We start from the raw sequence: 24,200 nt of genomic DNA on the forward strand, positions 1-24,200 counted from the left end.
ACAGCACTTTTGCATGGTTTCACTAAGCCTTTCCCATCCCTGTTCCTCATAAAATCTATTTAAAAACAAGTTCTGTTTTAATGCATATTTTAAAGTATATCTAACAAACGATTCCATTAAAAACAGCAAGCTTAAAACATACAATACGAATCTCAATAGGACAGCCGGCTAATAAAATTTAGCAAAACCCCAGCATAAACCCCAGCAACAGCTTATGCAAGAAAAGCTTTCAATTAAAAGCCAAAATGAGTTTTTAAAACGTTCTTAAAAGCACGAACCAAAGGAGGGAGCCATTTCTCTGCTAAAAAGGAATTTCATAGGGTAGGAAACACCACTGAGAAGTCCCTATTCACGATAAAAAGTAGGAAAAAAACAGATAAATGAAATTTGAACGAGTGATACTTGTAGTCAAAGAGTTGTGAATAAAAGCACTATCTGCATTTTCTGCAGAATCAAATAATGCTACACTTTTGCTGTTGCTTGTCCATTTGTCTATTGTACAAAAGTAGCATTGAAGAAAACCTTGGTATATCCTGGAATTCTTAATTTTCACAATTTCTCCTCCTTTCTTTTCTCTTTCTCTTTAGAGGATGAAGACGATGAAGAATTGGTTGAACCAAAAGCACAGAATGACTCTGAGATAGAAACTCAAGAAAAGAAGCAAGACGTGAAGGAAGGTATGTAGATGTAGACATTATTGAAGCATCTACCAAAGACTGCCATGCGCAGTGTGCTAATACATGCCAAAGTTAACAGCAGGTGAAGTGGAAATTACTGTTTTCTAGGATTTGCTTTTAACATTGATATTGCATTGCTTGTGACTTCTGCAGACCTTTAGGGCTCTTATGTCTAAGAATAGATGTACAGTCCAGCCCTAAATATTTTTAGTTCAGCTAGACTTCTTTCCTAGTACACATGTTTAGGGTTGCAGCCAAAGAACGGTTACAGTTGACACATTTTTACTTGGACAGAAGTCAAGAGAGCCTGTGCAGAGTAGCGGTTAGTGTCAGATTAGGACTGAGAAGACCCAGGTTCGAATCTCCTTTCAGCCATGAAGCTCACTGAGTGATCTTAGACCAGTCGTTGTCCCTCAACCTAGCCTTTCTCACAGGGTTCTTGGGAGGGTAAAATGGGGGGGGGGGAGAGAGTACCATGTAGACTAGCATCAGCTCTTTGGAGTAAAGACAGGATATAGATGTAATCATTGTTTTACTGAGTTCAGTAGGACTGACTCTCAAGGGTTCCCCAGTGGCAGTGACTTAGACATAGGGAGGTCAACTAAGCAGGACAGCCCCCCTGTGTCATCCAGTTGTTTCCCCCCATGTATATGTTGGGGGCTGAATAGCTACAACAGAGAGCCTGCCCTCCTTGAGTAGGCTCTCCACGTAATTAAGAACCCTGGAAGATCAAGGTTCTAAATCTTATGGATGCCTATTTGAGAGGGGGAGGGGTGAGCTTCAGGAATGGGGAACGTGTGGCAGGGGGATATCCCAATGGACTCACCTCCATCCCCTCCCCCTCGCACAAGGGTAATTACATGTGGGTAGGCAGAAAGAATGAGTGAACAGGGCTCAGGGTGCACTGGAGACTGGAGATGGTCTGTAGTTCAGTAGGGTGCATGTTTTGCGTATAGAAAGCGGCGAGATGCAAAGGGCATCTCATTGACCACTGTGAGAGCAAGATGCTGGATAAGATGGGCCATGGGCCTGATCCAGCAGACTCTTCTTATGTTCTTATGCTCTTATGTTCCAAAGAAGGCAGGGCTCCTGTACCTTTGACAGTTTGATGGATCACAGGAAGCGGCTGTGTACTGACCATCGGTCCATCTAGCTCAATATCATTTAAAGTGACTTGCAGTTTCTCTCTAGGGTTTCAGGCACCCAGGCATATGCAGAGATGTCAGGGATTGAACCTGAAAGCTTCTGCAGGCATAGCAGATGTTCCACCATTGAGCCATGGGCCTCCTTCAATAAATTCAGTAGGTGCCAGTTACGTAACACTTGCTATGACTTCCATTTCTACACAACTATGAATGTTTCAGAAGACCTTTCCTTTTCATCTCGCTGCCATAAAAAGCTTCAAGATCCAAGTCCTGACATTTCCAAAGTGGTTTTTTTTAAGGTGACAGGTGATGTGAAAGACCCCACCTGAGACCACAAAGAGCCATCAAGAGAGAGTGAAAACTATACTAGGGACAAAACTATACAGAGGGACAAATTGAACAGCTATCAGGCAGTTTCCTGCATTCCCTACTTTAGCCTTCAACACTAGTGACTAGGGTGGAGGGGCACTAGTCAAATCCATCCATCTAAACTGACATTTAGCAAATTTCCCCCACTTTGTTACCAGCCGACTAAGCAAGCAGGCTTAGGAAACAGCAAGAACAATGCCGTGAAATACGGTATATCCACTGTTCAATTTTGGTTGAGATCTGTGTTATGTTTCCTCCTGTTGCCACATAAAAGCAGCCCTAATTTGGATATCTCTGGAAGGCGACATTGTGGATTATGCGCGAATACTTTTAAAAGCCAAACTAAATAGACTCCTGAAAGATATATATTTATTTTAGTGGGCTTTTTTTCGCATGCTTGCAAGCGCGCCCTTTGTATACTTTTGTTGTTGAATTTGAAGGAGAGCCATAACTAACATCAACTCCTTCTTTGTTATAGTTTAGTCTAGGAGAAGTGCTTCGTGTTGCCACTGGCTCCTCTTCTTGTCTAGTCAAGCCAGGTCTGAGGCAAAGGGTAGCTGGATAGGGTGGTTTTTTCGGGTTTTCGATAGTAACAGTTTTTGAGGAACTCAAACCACAGAATTCTGAAGGAAGCACGGTTGTTGACTCAGATATGACGGCACTTTGAGAGAGTGTTAATATCATAGGAGCAGAAGGGAGGGAGAATGAATTGAGACTGACAGCATAAACACTTAAAAGGTACTTTTGTCGTTCTGAGGAGACAGGTGAAACGCCAAATATCCACTAACTGCAGCGCTCCTAATGAATTGATTGCAAATTAAAATAGAACCATTTGTGGCTTCTGTTATGAAGGCCTGAGCTCATGTCATATGAAGCAGCAACCATAAAAAAAAGATAGCTGGATTGTAGCACAGTGACAGAGCATCTTCTTTGCATGCAGAAAGTCCCAGGTTCATTCGCCGGCGTCTCCAGGTAGGTCTGGGGAAGGGCTTCTGTCTGAAACCCAGGGAAGCTGCTGCCAATCACTGTACACGCTGAGCTTGATGCATCACTGGTGGTCTGACTTAAGTGTAAGGCAGCTTCCTGTGTTTCTCTGAGCATGTGCAGAGTGCCTTTCCTTCAAGACTAAGCAGCTTTAGCTCTGGAACTATTGGAATTGCCGCATAGGCCAAGCCAAATAATTTTAGAAGCAACCAACTCCCCCCGCCCCCCTGCTCACATTAACTCTGAAGTCAGTTCCAAAGAGTTGAAGGGAGCTTAACCCCCAGGCAACTGTGAATAGGACAGCAGCCGGAGCATGTGAAATAACTAAGACAAAATACCAATACCAGGAGTCTTCCTTACGAAGGTTTCCATTTTTCTCTGCTCTCGTTTTTATCGCATAATCACATTTGCTTCCCTCATACAATCCCTTCCTTTTCTGACTTTGTAACCCTCATGCGTGCTTCATGGAAGTGATTAAAAACATGTTAGAGGCAAAACAGGAATTTAGACTAACATTTCCTGTTGGTACTGTGTTCTGCAATGCTTATTCAGAATTAAGGGCTTTCCTGCAAATTAGTATATAATGGGTTAAATGCATGTTTATGTTGGCATAAAGTCCTCTGGTTTCTTTTCTTTTTTATGCAAAGCAAGAGACACTATTCCCCCCCCAACCCCCACAACTTTTAAAGAATCCTTAATAGATATTATAGCGGCGCCATTCACACTTCTGTATAGCAGTTGAAGCCTGTGTCAGCACTTCCATTATGAATCTTGTTTTTGAAGGATTTTATAACCCAGCCATAAAAATTTGCTCTGGGCTAAAAACTGGTTATAGCTCAGGGAGCTGAACTTTTCTTTCTTTTTCCTTTTTACTTAAAAGAACCTCGGATCGTTCAAGTCACACTAACATATCATTTTAAGAAGCAATGTGAATAAAAATGCTATGTATATGGGCAACTTTTAAAGAGAGCATAGTTTTTTTTCCTAGAAAACAAAATACTAATTAGTAACGCTATGTAACTCGCTAGCCCATCCTGCCAACACCGTTGCTCTAATAAATCCCTAAAACCTCATCAATCTACATTTAATTTTAGCAAAGTGAGCAGGGCTATTAATATTCTGGTTGATCTGCTTGAACACTTCCGGTTGATTGTGGATGAGGGCCCTGACACAGCATTTAGTACCAAAACCTGGCTGTACAAGGTGGGTGGAGTTGATCTGACTCAGCTCTGCTCAGCTGGGTATTTGATGCAGGATCAGTCCAACCTGGAAGTTTGGGGCAGGAGTCACCATTACCCCTAGGAATCCTATCTCCTTTACCTTTTTGCTCCAGTGCAAGACTTGAGGAATTGTACCCAACATTGGACCAGAAGGACAGATGCTGCTTGCTGGTATACCACCCAATCTGCTGCCCAGGGACATCCTTACACAAGGTGGCAGAGGCAGTCTCAGGCGTGATGTTGGAGGATCCCAGCACAATCATTTTGGGAGGCTTCAACATTCACGCCGAGGCTACCTTGACTGCACCAAGCTGGGACTTCACGAACACCATGGCATGACAGGGAGAGCCTTGCCCTGCTGGTTCATAGTAACCTCTAGACTGGACTATTGTAATGCACTCTGCATGGGGCTGCCCCTGAGGCTGTTCAGGAAGCTGCAGCCAGTGCAGAATGTGGCAGACATGTTTCTTTTAGGGTGACCTACTGCAAACGCGGGTGGCGCTGTGGGTTAAACCACAGAGCCTAGGGCATGCTGATCAGAAGGTTGGCAGTTCGAATACCCGCGACAGGGTGAGCTCCCATTGCTCAGTCCCAGCTCCTGCCAACCTAGCAGTTCGAAAGCACGTCTGGCAGGAAGGTAAACGGGGTTTCCGTGTGCTGCTCTGGTTCTCCAGAAGTGGCTTAGTCATGCTGGACACATGACCCGGAAGCTGTACGCCGGCTCCCTCGGCCAGTAAAGCGAGATGAGCGCCGCAACCCCAGAGTCGGCCGCGACTGGACCTAATGGTCAGGGGTCCCTTTACCTTTACTGCAAACATATATCACCAATCTGGAAATAACTACACTGGCTATCTTCTGCTGAGTCTGGTTAAAGGTACTTGCACTGACTGACAAAGCCATATACAACTTGGGCCTGGATGCCTCAAGGAATGCCTTCTCTCATACAGATCTCCCCATTTGTTGAGATCTACCAGCAGAGTTGGTTTGGCTGTGGCATCTTTGGCAACGTGGCAGGCGGGAGCCTTCTCAGTGGCGCCATCCACTCTCTCTTTTTCATCCAGTCTCTCTTTTTCTCTGTGACATGGCAGCACCATGAGACAGCAGTCCAAGACCTGGTTATTCACCCAGGCTTTCTGTGGGATCTAATGCCAGCATTTGTGTTTTTTAAGTTGGCTAATTGTGATTTATCCTGCCTTTAAAAAAGAATAATTGCACTGTGAATTTTGAAACTGTTTTAGTTGTAGCCCACTTTCAAATTGCTGTTGGTTAGAACTCTTCTAAATTAATAAAGTCTCAACGAGTGTACAAGAAACTACACTCGGTTCTTTGAATCCAAGACAGTGCATCTTTACCCCTCTTTTTGTTTTATGTAATTATGTGTGTTAGATACATTTATAACACCTAGACTAACTACAATATGAGATTTTCAAATATCATGTAAATTCTGGGTTGGCATAGTGCTATCTTGAGTTTTTTTAGGGTTTTTTTTAGGGCAATGTAATAAATGAATCTTCTGGCTTTCTTTCTCATTTACTTTTTGCTACACTGTCTAAAACAATTATGTTTTTGTGTTTATGTATAGCAGATAGTTCCCTGTGGTTTCTGGCTACATATTGCATGCAGTCATTGCTCCAGTGAAATAAAAGGCTGTTTTGCCAAAGTCTTAAATAGGACCTGGATTTTAACCCGTCATATTTTATGCTTCTGTTACAGCCTCTGCACATATTTTAAAAATGGGTGAAGAATTGCAAATTTTCTTCTACCTCTCACCCCAAAGCTAGGCTAGGGCTGCAATCTTGTTCTCATATACTCAGGAGTAAGCACCATTAAACACAATAGAACTTCTTCTGAGTAAACATAAGAAGCCAAAATAACCACAAGATAACATCTACTAAAGGTAGGGATAGAGGAGGTGTTTTATCCAGTCTGCATTTAAAACCGAATCTATCAAATTTGCACTTCCTGAAATAATATGCAAACTGAAACTTAGCCATCCTTCAAAATTCACACTTGTCTGAATTTTGTGATGGAGTTCTCCAACCAAGCATTGTTTGCATAAATGCATATATTAGGGGAAAGGGTGCATAAAAATGAAGATATTAGTGGAAGTAACATATAAAACCACACCATATCAGGGAAAGTTACTTTTGTACATTAGTCAAAATTATATATAAAAACGTACTTGTTAGGAGAAATTCACACAAAAATGCTGGTGAATTTTCATGAGGATTTCTTTTTTAAAAGGAACTGAATTTAAGTTTGGAAAAATGAGGAACAAAGAGAACCAGAGCTGGCAGGTCATTCCATCCCTATCAGTAGGGTCACCTGAATGAGCATCAGGAACCTATGTGGCTCTCCCTTCACTTCTGACCATTGGTCATACAAGACAGTAGAAGGAGGAGAAAAGGAGAACCAAAATGGCTGTGATCTACTTTCTTGGTCCCTGTGTATTCACACTAAGCCATGGTTTGACATTGTGCAGGGGTGGGGAAACTTTTTCAAGTGGGGGAACCTTTTTCAGCTTGAGGGCCACATTCTCTGTGAGTCCTATATGGTGGGTAGGGCCAAAAGCACAAAAACTGAGTGGAGCAATGGATGTATGAGCAATTCGCTTTGTATAGTAGGATATATTCCACGCAGGCAAGCAAGAAGCTTGATCACAGTTCAGGGCCGTTGGGGAGGGCCTTCCAGGAGGGCCAGTCAAGGCCTATAGAGAGGTGATGTGGCCTAGGATGAGTCCTGAGGGCTGGACAGAGAGACCTTGAGGGCTACGTTTGGTCTCCAGGGCTAAGGTTCGCCATTCCTGACTTAAATGTGTCTACCACCCTTCATCCTCAGATCTCAGGGCGATTCACAACATAAAATTACAATATAAAAACCACAAAATACATAGTAAAAATAAGAGCAACAACAAACCAAAATGAAGTCTTAGGCAGTTTTTTTGTAAGATGAAGATGCCACCTCAGTTCTACAGAACCTTTGTCATCTAATAAAATCTCCTCTACTTCCTCTTACAAGCTGAAGACTGGAACTTTTCCACCATGCCTAGGAACAGCGTTTTATCCACCCTCACTCTCCATTTTAACATCCATTCTGAGTTCTGAGGAACGCAGAGAAATCTGAGGAAGATTTCTCACTCTACTTTGTGATGTTTTAGTTGGCTCTAATAAAGCCATTTTAACCTATTACCCTACTGTTAACTTTTGCACACACCCCTCCCCTCCCATGGACCAGTATGGTTACCTGCTATTTTCTTGTGTGCTTAAATTGAAAGGTCTTTTAACACTGCCAGAAAATTGGGCCTAGAAGGCTCCCAGTGGGAATAAGGTTCCATCATTACGGGGTTTCCCCAAGAACTCCACTCTCTACCTTTTCGAAATAGATGCATCTCACAGATGTTCATAGAAAACGATAATCTGGGTAAATCTTGGGAAGCGCTGCCTTCTTGCTGTATGCTGCTTTTCATTTCATTTTATTGGCTTGTAAACTTCTACACAGAAGGCATTTTATTTTATTGCAGCAGAGGGAAACATAAGGGACCAGAAAACAGCCCATCATGTTCAATCATCTCAGGAAGTGGTGAGCATAAGAGAAGAAAGTTGTGTGCTCTCGTGAAGTAGGCATGGATCTTTTCCTCTCCAATGACATCTGCTAGAAATAGCATCCCCACATAGGGATCTTTCCAGCTCCACTTGGAGAGGCCAAGGACTGAACCTGCAACCTTCTGCATGAAAAGCACATGCTCTACCACTGAGCTACATTCCCGCATGTGTTTTTGGCCCTTAAGATCCTGGCCTAAGGGCCCCTCCAGATGCCCTTTTGATTGAGCGTTCATGATGATTTGAGCTCATGGTGTTACTGGAGATGCTATACGCAATCAAGTTTTCAATACCATTTGTACTTGCAGAGGTTTTGGAGCAATCACACTGCTTCATTTGCAATAGGTTCGTGCCCTGTAGTTTCCTGCTTAAATTCTGTAGCTTTCCAAACCACAAATGTTCTGCACTTTTTGTTGCACTGTAGCACAAGTATGTCCGTCCCCCCCCCCAAGGCAATAATACAATTAACAATGTGAAAGCGTCACAGAAGAACTGATAAAGCAGTATGATGTGTGGATGATCCAGTATAAAGCCATCACTAATGCGCTATTATCGTGGCAGTGACTTGTTACAGAAAGAGTACACATGCAAAAAACCAAATGAACCCTACTTTAGAAGGGTCCTATGTCTTCATGTTAAGAAACCTAAATACAGTGAAGTAAAGCATGCCTTTTAATAGGCTGAGAACGTTTTTTAAAAGCTTTGGTTGAAACTGGTCTCTGTGTTAAAAGAGCACTTCTTTGTGAAATGCCGTTTAATGCTTTTCCAAGTTCAGTTTTGCAACATACATCCGTCAAAAACGTTTCCTGAAATCTGAACGTGGGGTTTATTTTATTTTGGATCCTAAGTATTTTCTTTTCCGGAATAATAAATATGCACGATATAGGCTACCTTCTGTATAGAGGCTGCATTCTAAGATTACGCAGCTGCCCATTTAGAGAGGATTCAGAAGCGATTCTTTAGAAGGAAGCAAACCGCTCGACCCTACCAACGTTGCTATGGCTTTCATAGGAATATTTCCTTTCTTTCCTGAAGACTTTGTTTAATTCAGTTGGAGATATTTAAATCCTTGTGGGCTTAACGCTGCCAATATGCTTTTGTAAGCTCCTCCCAGGGAACTGACAGAGGAAGAAAAGCAGCAGATTCTCCACTCAGAAGAGTTCCTTATATTTTTTGACCGGACGATACGTGTGATTGAGAGAGCGCTAGCTGAAGATTCTGACATTTTCTTTGACTATGGTGGCAGAGATGTGGAAGAGAAAGATGGGTCAGTCTTTATTTTATTATTTTCAACATGATAAAAAGCGAACAAACAAATAGATACTATTTGTGTTAGAGTGGGAGGGAAGAGCCTTTTTCAGTCCTAGGCACACACATTCCCTCATGGGCAGCCTTCCTGGGGGGGGGGGAACGATACGCTAGTAGTGGGTGTGGCCAATGTCAAAAGTATGCTATTGCCCTGCCATGCAAAAGCCAGAGGTTCCTTCACATGGACATCCACATCTTTCCATCCATCTAGGCAGGCAAGAGGCATTCTCATAATTCAAGAATAGGCAAAAGCAGTCAGGGAGGGTTCAGAGTAGGGCCTTTGAAGGGCATGGCCTGGGGTGAGTCTTGAAGGTCAGATGGAGAGCCATCAAGGGCTGAATTCGGACTCCAGGCCTGACATTGCCCATTTCCGTGGCAGAGTGTCAAACTCTGGTAATTTATACATTTTAAAGACCGATAATTAGATTAAGTGGTGAAATGCATTCTTCTTTATCGAACCCTTGTTTTTATTATCCATGTATTTATGACATTTCTATAAACCACCTTTCTGCCAAGGCACCCAAGATGTTTATGGTTGAAAAAGTTGTGGCAGTGCAGTATTGTATGCACAACAGATAGCTGCTATAGTGTGTGAGAGCAATATGATTCATCTGTTCATCCTTAAGGTTCCTCTTCCGGGGATAGTTAGCTTAATGTGAAGCTCCTAGTTACAGACCAAAAAAAATCAATCCTTTAAGGTGGGCTTGGCTCCACATTGGGGGTGGTTTCTACAGCCCTGGGTTTAGCTCCAAAATATGCAGTGGAATACCAACATTGAGGGTCTCCAAAGGGGCAGCGGGAAATATTTTTACTGCCCTCTGCTACCTGCTGGAGGTCCCCCCTGACTCTTTAGTATGTTTTGAAGCTTCATTCATGAAGCCTACAGTATGGAATGTCTTGTTAGGTTGACTCTTACTCACAATTAAAGTCAGGTGCAACAAACTAAAAAAAAGAGACAACTATGCAGGTGCTTTGAAGTGTCCAGTGTCGCTTCAGGCCTTCTGCCCCATGGGTCAATTATATGCCTTGAATAATGTATGTGGATTTGCACTGGGGACAACATGAGGTATTGGTCAGGTGCAGCATTGACACAGTAGGCATACGCTGACACAGGGATGGATTTACTATGTTAAAGAGGAAATATTTTTTGCCGCTCCATTTTTTTACTTCAGACAAAATAGTTTTCAGGGTGGGGTGCAGAGAAGACGCACTAACTAGCTAAGGAAACATAGTAGGGGAAATAAATGATTGGAAATCATTTAAAACAATTGGCATTGTGCAAAGCGAGACCTGGGCAAAGTGTCCTGTGGTGGGGCCCTTCTTATGTTTGATCCACCATTTTAATTTCCCACAATGCCCTGGAGGACCTGACATTATGAGTTTTCCAGGGCATTGTGGAAAATCAAAATGGAGGCCTGCAGAACCAGCTGCCAAGTGTTGAGAGCCCAGGGAAAGAGTCAGCTGTGGTGGGCACAAACTGGGTGACTGGAGCCTCTGCCTTCGCATGCCAGCTGCTGACGCCAAGGCTGGAATTGTAAACCAACCACAAGTTTAAGTGTAACTCTTTTTCAAACCCATACAGAGATGTTCAAGCTGGAGCTAACCTTTCCTTTAACCGTCAGTTCTACGATGAGCACTGGTCTAAGCACCGGGTTGTCACTTGTATGGATTGGTCCCTTCAGGTAAGATTTATGTTTACAAAAGCACACCAACTTTGGGTACATATAATTTGGCAGAGTCTGAAAACGAAACGAAATGGGGCTACTAGTTCCAAGCTCTTAGACTTGTTTCTTGAGCCACTTTCCCCAGTACCACAAATGCTGCATGGCAAGCTGCTGTCTGAGGGAGATTTGTTACATACCATAATATTCAATGGCCCAAGATTGGCGGCAAAATAAAACATGTCACTGCACTTGCCACAAGCCAAAGTCGCTCTGCAATTTGTATATATACCATGTGACTTTGATAAAGGAACCATGCCTCAGTGGTAGAATACATCTCCTGAATGTTCCAGATTCAACTCCTGGTATTATATCTCCATTTTTAAAAGACTAATAAACTGGGTAGTATGCTATGCGAAAGACCTCTGCTAGGGAGCTGCCATCAGTCGAAGGCTTCATCTGCTCTATACAATTAAAGCAGTTCAAACAGTCATGGCTTCTCCCAAAGAATCCTGTGCTTTGTTAAGGGTGCTGAGCATTGCTAGGAGATCCTTGTTCCCTGCGTGAGCTACAGTTGTCAGAATGCTCCATTGTTAAATCACTCTGGGAACTGTAGCACTGTGAAGGGAATACGGGTCTCCTAACAACTCTCTCAGCATCCTTAAGAAGAAGAAGAAGAAGAAGAAGAAGAAGAGTTTGGATTTGATATCCCGCCTTTCACTCCCCTTCAGGAGTCTCAAAGCGGCTAACATTCTCCTTTCCCTTCCTCCCCCACAACAAACACTCTGTGAGGTGAGTGGGGCTGAGAGACTTCAAAGAAGTGTGACTGGCCCAAGGTCACCCAGCAGCTGCATGTGGAGGAGCGGAGACACGAACCCGGTTCCCCAGATTACGAGACTACCGCTCTTAACCACTACACCACACTGGCTACACTTCCCAGGATTCTCTGGGGGAAGCCATGACTGTGTAAATTGGTATTCAAGCACATGCCAGGGAAATAAGGCTTGTGGAATCACAGTGAATTAAGGTGCTCTGTCACCCTAGTTCAACAAATCCACTTTTAAAAGGAAATGGACTTTCTCTAGTTAGAAAAGTCATGGGGGAATGCATTGAAAAGTGTGGGATGAACAAATGAGTAACGGGAAGGTATATAAACAGCCCACAATCAAACCAGGGTGAATGCAGGATAAATATTCATTGTCATATAACCTCTCTGCAAAGAAATTGGAACAAATGCTTAATAGAGACCAGATATAATCTAACCTCCATGTAAGCTTTCTGCAAGCATATCAGGATGAATGCTCAATAAATACGTTGTCTGAACCTCAAACTTGTAGCTTGCTTGAGGAAGATAATGCAGACCTTGGAGTAATATGCTTATGAGATATGACCACAGATACATTTAAAGGGAATTTTTTTTAGCATCTATGCGTCTTAATCGAATCCATTTTGCAACAGGTATGCGTTGGCACGTGGGTGGTCAGTAAGCATATGTGGATTTGTTCAGAACTGGGAAACCAGCCTGAGGAAACACTTATCTTAGGCTGTTCAAGAGCTGGAAATTACATGGAATTCTTATCTGATAGGTTTTTAACAAGCAGCATTTACTGTATTCCCGGGACAGCGAGATAAAGTCAACTGGAAGGCAACTGCCAAAAAATGTAATTGTTCGTGCCCCCAGGCGCACAAGCATGTTTCTGTCTCCTGTTGCTTTGTTCTGGGGTTGCCCCAGCTCACCTTCTCTCCTCCGAAGCTTTATTCCTCTTGGATGTACACCTTAACTGCTCTCAGTGTCACTGTGCATTACGTCAAAGGGAGCGCTTTGACCTCTGACCTCTGGAGTGCAAAAGACAGCTAAGTAGGACAGGGGCATCAGAGCACACTGTGATAACATTTCACTGTACAGTGCACAGTTTATCAAAGGCATGCTGGAATTCACACAAATCAAGCCGAATGGAATTCTGCCAGAAAGGGATGTGTGTGTGTGTGTGTGTGTGTGTGTGTGTGTGTGTGTGAGAGAGAGAGAGAGAGAGAGAGAGAGAGACAGACAGACAGACAGACAGACAGACAGAGCATCACCATGATGGCGATGAACGGTGGATAGTATTATGCTCCTACTGTAATTTTTGGAAAGTTGTAAAATTTAATTTTGCCTTAGGTTGTCTCCTCACTTTCCATTTGGACACCGCTTAAGATAGCACAACCAAATTTTGTGTGATGGTTCATGAAACCAAGAGCAGGTTTATGTTAATGTTTGGATAAAATTGGGTGCCATTTTGAAACAGGATGGTGGACTGAACCTTTCAAAACTGCCCATTTCAGTCACAGATTTCAAAACCACACTTTTTACTTTAAAGAATTCCCAAGCAACCCTGGGCTGCTAGCATCAGATCAATTGCCCTCAATATTGCATCGCTGCATTGTTACTGCCCGCAACCAGGTTAGCCCTTTGAAGCCCAGCTACATAGGAGAGGGCCCATCACATAACATTTTGCCAAAGGCCCCCTTATCTTTGGAGCCAGTCTGGCTTGTTTACATGGGGAAAATATAGGTACTGACCTTGTTGAAGGATGTCGTGCAACCCTATCTGTATGCTACAATAGTTCCTGCTCAAATGTTATTTAATGCTTGAGTGATAAGCACAAATTAATCAACTAAAGCTTTTCCTGTCATGAAGGCTAGCTTTATGTTTGTTGTGCAGCTGTCAAAGGCAGAAGAGCTCTGCCATAAAAAAGTTGGCAATCCTGATATGAAATGAAAGGCATAGTTTAGGCATTACAATTCCATTAGCTTCTGTTAACATTAAAAACAGATGTCCAATACTGCTGAAATGTGAGGAGCAAACTTTTTTAAAACCCCCCCCCCCACACACAAAAACCACCTAGCCTTTATCCTGGCCTGCTGTCTGCAACCCACCTCCACCCCACGTAAGTCCCCCTGCCAGGTAGTCTCCCCATGGGAGTCAAGATGCACCTTTGAGGAGACATGTAGAAACAGTCATTTCAATTATTAGTTAGTATTTTTATGTTTATTTTATCAATTGTTTTATGCTGTCTTTATAACTGATACTTTATATGAGTTGGTGATAGACAAATGTTTTTATAAGTCAATAAAGATGGATGAATGGCGTTCTCTCCCACAATTCTGCCTATGGAATCCTACCTTTTATGTGCCTCCAGTAGCTTTTAAATGGTACTATATCTTCAGCTACCTGTTTTTTTAAAAAACCATCCATTGTTTTTATTACGGTTTTTAAACTTGCGCTTGTATTGTTTTATTTCCCAGTGTATATCTGATGTTTCTGCTGCTGTTCATCTTATGATTTCAGTATATTTTTGCCCATGCTTTTTATTGTAAGCCATCTTGTTGTTGTTGTTGTTGTTGTTGTTGTTGTTGTGTGTGTGTGTCTGAAAAGGCGAGTTTCAAACATTTTAAATAAATAAAAAATGATAAAACACATTTATTTTATACTCTTATCTTGAGAGTGGAATTACTTCTCTCTCTCTGTCACACACACACACACACACACACACACACACACACACACACACACACTTATCTAAGCATAAGCCCCCTTGAGTACAGTGGCTCTTACTCCTAGGTAAGCCTCAAAGGATCAAAATAGACTCTAGGGTCTGTAGAAAATGCAACCTGAAAAAAAGAGACATTGCACATACTTTTGTAAACCAAGAAATCTTTATTTATTTGTTTAAAAAAATAGATTCCAGAGCAGTGTACAACAATGCAGATAATAAATTAAAACTTAGTATAATACAATATCTTGTAAGATAGACCAATATTAGTTATCGTGATATCACAAATGAGAGAAGATTGTGGGTTTTTCCTGCAGTGGGGTTTTTTTCAGCTGCATTTCCCCTGAAGATAAAATGCTCAGAATGCATTTCAGAAATACTAAACTCTCTCTCTCTCTCTCTCTCTCTCTCTCTCTCTCTCTCTCTTACTCATTTTGAGTGACCCACTGGCATTTGTTGTCGTCTTGCTAGCTTCTATTTTGTTTTGAACTCCTCTGTTTTTTCTCAGCAGCTAAAACTTTGTTCCCCCTTGCATGCTGAAATTCAATAGCATATTCTTTATCTGCACAGTACCCGGAGCTTATGGTTGCTTCCTACAACAACAACGAAGATGCTCCTCATGAACCTGATGGCGTGGCCTTGGTCTGGAACATGAAATTTAAGAAAACAACCCCCGAGTATGTTTTTCATTGTCAGGTAAGATAATAAAGATAATCTCAAAGACTAACAAATTTATTATGGCATAAGTCAACCTTTGCCGACCTGGTGCACTCCAGATGTTTTGGACTGCAACTTCCATTAGCCCCTTAGTGGTCTGCAACCCATTAGTGGTGGTAGAACATCTGCTTTGCGTGCAGACAGTCCCAGCTTCAATCTCCAACATCTTCAGGTATGGTTAAGAATGCCCCCTGCCTAGACCTCTAGAGTGTCACTGCCAGTCAATGTAGACAACATTTACCATATTTTTCGCTCCATAGGGCGCACCGGACTATAGGGTGCACCTAGTTTTTAGGGGGGGGATAAAGAAAAAAGCCCAAGCTTCCCCTGACCCCAGCCCCCAGATCAGGTCCGGGAGCGGCAGCAAGGTTGCGCGCAGCCTTGCCACCGCTCCCGGAGCTTGCGGGGCTGGGGGCACGCTCCGAAGGCTTGCGGATAGCTGCCTGAAGCCCGGGGAGCGCAGTGGGAGTTGGCGCTGCGCTCCCCGGGCTTCAGGCTGCTATCCGCAAGCCTTCGGAGCACGGGGGGAACTCCTGCTGCACTCCGAAGGCTTGCGGATAGCTGCCTGAAGCCTGGAGAACGAGAGGGTTCGGTGCACACTGACCCCTCTCGCTCTCCAGGCTTCAGCAAAAGCAACGCGAAGCCTCCAGAGCGCTCTCTCTCTGCGCTTCGGAGGCTTCCCATTGCTATCGCTGAAGCTGAAGCCAAGGAGCCTGCATTCGCTCCATAGGATGCACACACATTTCCCCTTCATTTTTGGAGGGGGAAAAGTGCGTCCTATAGAGCGAAAAATACGGTAACTCAATGGACTGATAGTCTGAGTATACAGCAACTTCCTATGTTTGGAGGAAGGGTCCATAGCTCTGTGGCAGAGCAGAATCCTTGCATCTCCAGGTAGATGGACAAATGTTCTGACTCATCATAAGATGGCTTCCTGTGTTCTCAGCAAGTGTGAGAGGGCATCAGGTTGGAGGAGGCTGACATAAACTTTCATGGATTAGCATCCACTTCATCAGATGTATGAAGTTTTATCTTGAGTTAATAATGTTAATTATGTCATGATCACTGCCTGTACTTTTCTGCATTTCATTTCCCTCCGACCTCTGTGTTTGCAGTTCCCAGCCATGTGTATATCTCTGTGTGATATACTCATGGCCCCGGAGTAAAGACGGTCAACGTTGAGGTCAGAAGGAAATGGAAATGCAGAAAAAATACAGACAGTGATAACTGCTTTATCATCAGTCGTTGCTCGCAAAAGAGTGTTGGTGGATAACACAGGTTTTGCTGCAACAGACTTAACACAGCTACCCTTCTGGAAAAAGGTAAAGCGGTTTGTTTTGTACTGTGCTGAAGACTCCTGTGTGACTCAACTGCCCACCATTCGGAAGAGGTTCAGGTTAAAAATATAGCCTTTTGGAAAGAGCACAAGGAAGCACGCTAATGTTTTTAGAATGCATGCAATCTTTTAAAACAACAACATAGCCCAGTTGGAGACTGTGTGTCATTTTCTGTCTATTTTAAACAATCCTCAAGAGAGTTCGTTTATAAAAACCTCACACTTATGAAGTAAGTGTGGTGTACCACTTCCTCCTCCAGCTGGCAACATGTGCTTTCCCACCCACGTAAATTTCCTTCTGCCCTCTATATTCCAGAGCAGCCGGCGCTCCATTTTAACTTCGTTTGCAGTGATATTGCAGCCGTTCACCGGCACAGAGAGCGCTTGTGGATAGCAGCTTTGCCGACAGCATGGTAGAAACGAGGTCAAGGTGACAATTCCCACCGATTCCTGCTTGATTAGCGGTTGCGGTGCAGATGTCACATCGCTGTCACTCAGTACTTTGTCATGAACAGCTGAGGCAGGAAATCAAGAGGCATGTCTCCAACATGAAGGGTGTGTCTCCATGGGTCATTTCCCACATGCCCCTGAGGACAGGTAGCCCAATCCACATCTGAAACCAGGTGGATCCCTCTTTGGGGCTCGCCTTCCAGATTCTGTAATAACCAGTTGAGTGCCTAATAGGATGGGGAACCTATGTTCTTCTAGACAAAAGGAAGCACTTCTTGGTTAAACTATAGAATTCATTCCCACAAGAAGCAGTGGTGGCTACCAATTGGGATGGCTTTGGAGGAAGATTAGACATATCCAAGGGGGATAAGACTATCAATGGCTACCACCTTGATGGCTTTATTCTACATCTACTGGGGCTTCTGTTATGCAAGCATATATCCTTGTGCTAACAGAATGAGAGGACTGGACCATTCAGTGTTTATACGCCACCCGAGGCAGCTCACACAAACAATTAAAAACATAAAATACAACTGAAACAATGCTATTACAATTGCAAAACTAAAAGAAGGTCCCAGGTTTGATCCCCAGCATCTCCAGGTAGATTTGAGAGAGATCCTGCCTGAAACCCTGGAGAACCACTGTTGGTCAGTGTAGACCATACAGAGCTGGATGCGCCAATGGTCTGACCCTGTATAAGGCAGCTTCCTATTTTCTTAGATATACGGCAGCCTAAAAACAGTATATAGTATAGGCCAGCACAAGTCAGATACTAAAAAGCAAAAACCAGCAACAGTTTTACAAGTTAAAATACCCGATGGGTATTGAAACAATAAGGTTTTCAAGGCTTGTTTAAAAGTTGAGAAGGATGTGAGAAGGAGTTCCACAAATATGGGGCCACTGCTGAAAAGGCTATATCTCTCTAGCGCCTACTACTCTGATAGCTTTGGTAGTACAATAGCTTTGTAAACAAGCATTTCGGCTTCCCTGCGAATGTCCTGGTCCTCAAATACTCTGCACTTCAATCAGGAGAAAGTTGCACTTGCCGAGCTCAGGCGATGCTGGATTTCGGCATCAGTGTCGTCCCTTGTGGAAAGATAACTGCCCGTGTAGGAGAAGTGATCGACACTTTCCAATGTTACACCGTTGAGTTAGATTTGTGGTGCTGCAGTGGGGTTGTTTTATGCTTGTTGGTGCAGTGCTTTGGTTTTTTGGATGTTGGATATTGAGCGATAGGCCAAGCTTTTTGTAAGCTTCTGTGAAGATATTTAGGATGGTTTGGAGGTCATCCTCTGAGTGTGCACACACTACGTTGTCATCAACATACTCTATGATGGAAATTATGGTAACCTTACTCTTTGCTTTCAGCCTAATCAGAAGAGCTTTCCATCTGTTTGATATATGATTTCTACTCCGGTGGGGAGTTTCCCTTTGACAAAGTGTAGGATCATGGCAATGAAAATAATAATTAGAGTTGGGGCGATAACACAACCCTGTTTTAACAGGCTGGTCGCACTGTGAATGGTTCACTTTGAGAGCCATTGTTTGCTTGTGAAACATGGACCACTTATAAACACCATCTCCAACTCCTTTAAAGATTCCATCAACGGTGTCTCCGAAAATTTTTACACATCACTTGGGAAGATAGGCTAACCAATGCCAGTGTACTGGAAGAAGCAAAGATCACCAGTATCAAAGCAATTATTCTTCAACATCAACTTCATTGGACTGGTCATGTTGTGCGGGTGCCTGATTATCATTTTCCAAAGCAACTACTCTATTCCAAACTTCAAAATGGGAAGCCTAATGCAACAAAAGAGGTTTAAAGACTCTCTCAAGGAAATCCAAAAAAATGTAGTATAAACACTACAATTGGAGAACAGCCTTTACCAAAGGTGTCATGGACTTTGAAGACACTCGAACTCAGGACAAAAGGGAGAAACATGCTAAGAGGAAGGTACATTGTCATGGGCTTTGAAGACACTCGAACTCAGGACACAAGGGAGAAACATGCTAAGAGGAAGGCACGCTTGGCAAATCCACACCGTGATCAATTCCTGTCCAGAAACCAATGTCCCCACTGTGGAAGGACGTGTGGGTCCACAATTAGCCTCCACAGTCACTTACGGACTCATTGTTAAAACTGTGTTTATGGAAAACAATCTTACTCAGCTATGAGTGATTGCCAAAGAAGAAGAAAGAAGAAGACATTTGGCAAACCTTCATCGTGATCAACTCCTGCCCGGAAGCCAATATCCCCACTGTGGAAGGACGTGTGGATCCAGAATTGGCCTCCACAGTCACTTACGGACTCACTGTTAAGACTGTGTTCATGGAAGACAATCTTACTCAGTTACAAGTGATCGCCAAAGAAGAAGACTACTCTGATACATCTGAGAAGAAAGGCCTTTGATGCCAACTTTAAGCCCTGGGCAGGTTTATATGTGTGTGGCTAGTCTTTCAGATTTTGACTCAATAAGCTCCTGAGTGAAGAAGTCAGTATCAAGATCAGCTCTTGAAGAGGAGAGGAATTCTTTCCAAAAGGAATTGGGCACCAATAAAACTTGGCACTTTTTGAGAAAAAACAGTTGTTGTCTCTTGTTTTTGCCATCCTTCAAATAACCTCTAATGCCAAACTATTTGGGGCTTTCAAGGTCAATACCAACATGTCTATTTAAAATCAAAATGTTGTTTAATCTAGTTAAGCATGCTGAGGCTAAAAATAAGGAAGGATTCAGTGAATGGGGAATCATGTGAGGACTTTCACATCTGTCATGAGAGTCAGCATTTTTGTTATGTTTCTGATCGAGATCCACTAAAATTACATCCAGTTTGAAACCACAAACAACCTGAATCTGGATTTAAGAATGTGCTAAAGGCGTACGACTGCAGGAAATGCCATGACACTATTTCTTTAAGAAACCCCACAGATATTTTAAATGCTCTTCCCCAGTGCATTGTTAGCGTTGCTAGCTGGAACCATGCTTGAGCTACCGTACTTATGGGGTAGAGTGTGGGGAGAATAGCGGAGCAGAATAGGGGCCAGATAGAATTTCTTTTTCCTGACTGGTTAATCATAGCTCATGTGATCAAAAGAAGTCACCCTTGGCTGGAGAGCTTACTCTTGGCCTTCTAAATAAAAGCTGACTTACCTCAGAGTCTGGAAGGCAAGTAGGCCACGCTCAAGATTATAATGATGTCATTCTTTGATTACTTAGTGGAAACCAACTATGTTATTATTTAGTCTCATTCCATATATAATATATATTAAAATCTGCAAAGGAAATGTTCTCTAACCAGTACCCCAGACTTCCAGTGTTCACAGTTTTATTTATCAACGGTGTCTAGTTTTCAAAAACAATAGCCATTGGTGGGGTCTAGATAAATGCATTTCATCGAGCTTGAAGAAACACAAACAAAAGCATGGTTTTAATTGCTTCTTTCCAAGAATTGAAAGTGCACTGTAGTCCTGGACAAGTTTACTCAGAAGTAAACCACACTGAGGCATTTGGGCTTATTCCCAGATAAGGATGGATGAACCTGTCAATTTCATTTTCTCTCATTTTCCCAAGCTTCAGTTTGACACATTTCTGAACCTCTCTCTCTCTGTGTAGATACCTCACAAGAAATCACCAGCATTTTAGTGGGCATTTCTCTTAATTTACAAATTTATATGCAGGTTTGCCTAATATATCCAATTTTCCAGTGAGGCTGATAGTGAGTTGTAGTTCGACAACATCTGGAATGAGGTTGGGGAAGGCTGATTTAGGGTGTTAAAGGTCAAAGGCAGCACTTCGAACTGAGCCTTGGAACTATGTGGTAACTACTGCAGAACTTTAAAGACCAGCAGTCCTCATCTCTATCATGTGGCTCAGTTAAAAAGCATGGCTGCAGCATTCTGGACCAGTTACCTCTTGTTTCCAGATCTATGCTGCAAAACTGACTGGGGCCATTTCCAGGCTGTCACTGTTTTGCGGGTATGATTCAGTCATAAACTGGCAAATTTAGGTTGCACAATCAAATTGGATTTGGCATTCTTTGGCATCAAACCCACTTCAAAAAAACAACAACACAAAAAACCACCCAGAAAATGTTTGTGATATGAATGAATGCTTGGTAAACAGTGACACCGTACAATCTCCATACAAATTATGTGCAAAGAATAAATCAGATTGAATGCTTAATCAACCCGTCACCTGAAAGAGCCCTGGTTCCCACATTCTTATTTTCTTCCTTTGTGGAAGAAAAAAATGTTACATCAGGACCAAACCAGGATCTTTGATTGCGGTCATGAGGACAGCCACAATTGGCTAGACTACAGTGACAGGTGGAAAGTCTTGCCTTTGGGCAAGGACGAGACAAGATGGGACCCAGCTCTATGAATCTGTGAAATGCAGAAGTGGCCCTGGGCAGCCTGGAACTGCAGATTGACAGCCATGCTTGGTAGATGGCTCCTACATGGCAGTGTGATGTTGGGTTCTGCAGACGTTTCTCTTTTCTTTCTAAAGCATCACCATCCAGTCATACTCACCATGGTAGGCTCCATGTCATTGCTAACCTGTCAATTTCTGTGTGGGATATGGCCTTAGGTTTTCTATTTTAATTTCAATAAAAGCTGCCCAGGCTTGGAAAATACTGTGGCTTGCTTCTAGAAATCAGCCCCTTAACCACACTATAGAATGTTTCTCTCCCCTATGCCTCCTACCCCCAAGTTTTCTGTAGTGGCTTCCATACGCTGTCATTAAATTATGGATCTGACCACCCTTTGTTGCTTATTCTGGTGTGGTCTTTCCCTTTTCAACTGGGTGGATGGAATCAGAAATGCCTATCTTAGAATTAAACACACTGAAGTTAACTGAAAATCTGTATTTAGTGGCCAATGTTGGCTGGAGTTGCTTTCCTCCCCTGATTTTCATTTCTCCTTTGCTGTTTTCTTTTCCTAAGTAAAGATATGTTGATATATACAGTGCTCCAGTGGCCTGTTTTCTGAGGCTGCCAGAATTCCAGATTCTTGAGAGCACGTCTGACGCATCACTACGATGGCAATATGGGCAATATTGTGTTTTTACCAAAAAGTCTCTCTGTGTGTGCAGCAGCCACCGATTCTCCCGGACCTTTATTTTAGATGTCCTCTTTTCATTCTTTTCCAATCCAACTTCCTTAATACTCGCCTCCTTCTTCTTTGCCCATCCATCTACCAATGCTTAGTATAAATATCTGCTCATATAGCTGGAATCGATTCTCTGAAGTTCACATGTCAAGTCCTTCAAAGTAATGGAGGAATGTCTCCTATGTGCTAAAAGGTCATACTGATGCTCATCAACTGGATAAGGATCCTAGGACCATACCCTAGTAATGAAGGACAATGTTGAAAGTCATACAGCTTTCCCTTTCGTTTCACTGACAGTGATGGAACTTGTAATTAAGTGGCAAACATTCTGTGTCCTTTATATGAACAATGGACACTAACTCTCCCACCTCCTCCTCCTTAATTTCAAGTGCATAATTCATTATATCATTGTATTCTATTGCCGTTATTTGAAAAAGGGATAGTGAACAGTCTTGGGAGGGATGTAAGGGACATCATCACTCCCCCCCCCAGGTTTTTCCGTTCTTTCAAATTTACTCGAGTACCAGGTGGCATCCTTGCATCCCTTTACTTTTTCTGAGCCTGTTTTTCCATTCCATCAAACTTTAGCAAGCAGGCAGCCTTCTATTTCTGTTTTCTAATAAAGCATTGCATAAGTCTTAAGCTGTATCTTCACCTCCACCCAGCCCATAAATGATGACTAATAGCAAAAACAAAACAAAAAATGGCTGCAGTTGAAATACTGGGAATGGACACACAGAGTTGTGTGAAGGCTGTAGTGGACAATCCTTAAGCCACACACAAAGCTTTTGTCCAGCAGCAATCGGATGTTCATACAACCCCCCCCCCCCACTTTGCATTTTAGCTGTTTATCATATGCGTCTCTTAATTCCTCTGAGAATGAAACTTCATATTCACTTATTAGCTGAAGCATTAAGAAAATGCTTTCCTTGGCTGGAAAAGTTTAGGCACTTGCTGGTTTAAACTGTGGGGGCAGGGAAGTGGAAATTCAGCTATGTTGTTTTATGAGTTATAAAACCATGACTTGTAATGCATATTTTCTTATAGCATGTTGAAGGGTGTTAAAAAAAAAGTATTCCATCTGACCTGGCTCAAATAATTATTTCACCTTTCAGACTAAGCATGAAGTATCTTCTATTAACACTCTCTCTCTCTCTCTCTCTCTCTCTCTCTCTCTCTCTCGTGTATGTGTGTTCTTAATCCTTGTTTTCATGGTAACTGGGGGAAAGAATTAGACTTAGAGGTATCGCTTGCATCCATCCTCTTCATATGTCATGCAGATGTAAAATGTGTGTGTCTGTGTGTGTGTGTGACACAATAAAATCAGAATATAAAACCACAAAGTACCGTATTTTTTGCACCATAACACTCACTTTTTTCCTCCTAGAAAGTAAGGGGAAATGTCTGTGCGTGTTATGGAGGAAATGCCTACGGGTGGCATGCCTACGGATTTTCCTCCTCTAAAAACTATGTGCGTGTTATGGTCGGGTGCGTGTTATAGAGCGAAAAATACGGTACATTATCAAAATGAAAACAAGAACAACCCAATAACACCCCCCAGCACATTTTTAAAGGGCATAGGTTCAATCTCCAGTTATAAAGATTGTATAGCAGGTGATGTGAAAGGGACCTTTGCCTGAGACCACTGGGAGCAACTGCCAGACAGAGTGGACAGTACTAGGTTACATGGACCAATAGGTGTGATTTGGCATCAGGAGCTTCCTGATTTGTTATGGTAGCCTCTTGAGTGGCTTACACTGCAGTTTTGCGGGGCAGGGGAGGTGTGGGATCGTGTGGGTCCACTGTGGCATCCCAAGCCTTGCTGTTCCACACCCACCAGGACAGAAAATGAATATGTGTGTGAGAGAGTTTTATATTTTGCTAAACCAGCTCCAAAAATCCAAGGATTGGGCCCCTTTTGGAAAGCACAGGCCTTTGGACCTAGTTTAACCAAAGCCACTGGCCTCCCATGCTGAAACAACTCGTTTCAGTCCTTTGTGCTAGCTTCCACTGGTGAAGTAGCTTCAGATCAGCAGGGAGAAGCTTCCCCTAACCAGTGGTGGTGCTCTCCACTCACAGAAGTGACTATGT

The 24,200-nt window shown here is 42.9% G+C and overlaps 1 protein-coding gene across 9 annotated transcripts in view; it reads left to right on the forward strand.

Annotated features, from left to right (window-relative positions):
• DYNC1I1 (dynein cytoplasmic 1 intermediate chain 1) overlaps positions 1–24,200 on the forward strand; it is a 231,916-nt gene that overhangs the window by 121,721 nt on the left and 85,995 nt on the right. For all 9 annotated transcript variants that reach the window (XM_083469062.1, XM_083469069.1, XM_083469066.1 and 6 more), the window contains 4 exons: positions 588–677; positions 9,099–9,261; positions 10,885–10,984; positions 15,067–15,192. In XM_083469062.1, coding sequence (XP_083325188.1) covers positions 588–677; positions 9,099–9,261; positions 10,885–10,984; positions 15,067–15,192 — 479 coding nt within the window. The remainder of the gene's footprint in view (positions 1–587; positions 678–9,098; positions 9,262–10,884; positions 10,985–15,066; positions 15,193–24,200) is intronic.

This window comes from Podarcis liolepis (genome assembly GCF_965112155.1).
Source record: "Podarcis liolepis genome assembly, chromosome: 12".
In the NCBI taxonomy this organism is placed as follows: domain Eukaryota; kingdom Metazoa; phylum Chordata; class Lepidosauria; order Squamata; family Lacertidae; genus Podarcis; species Podarcis liolepis.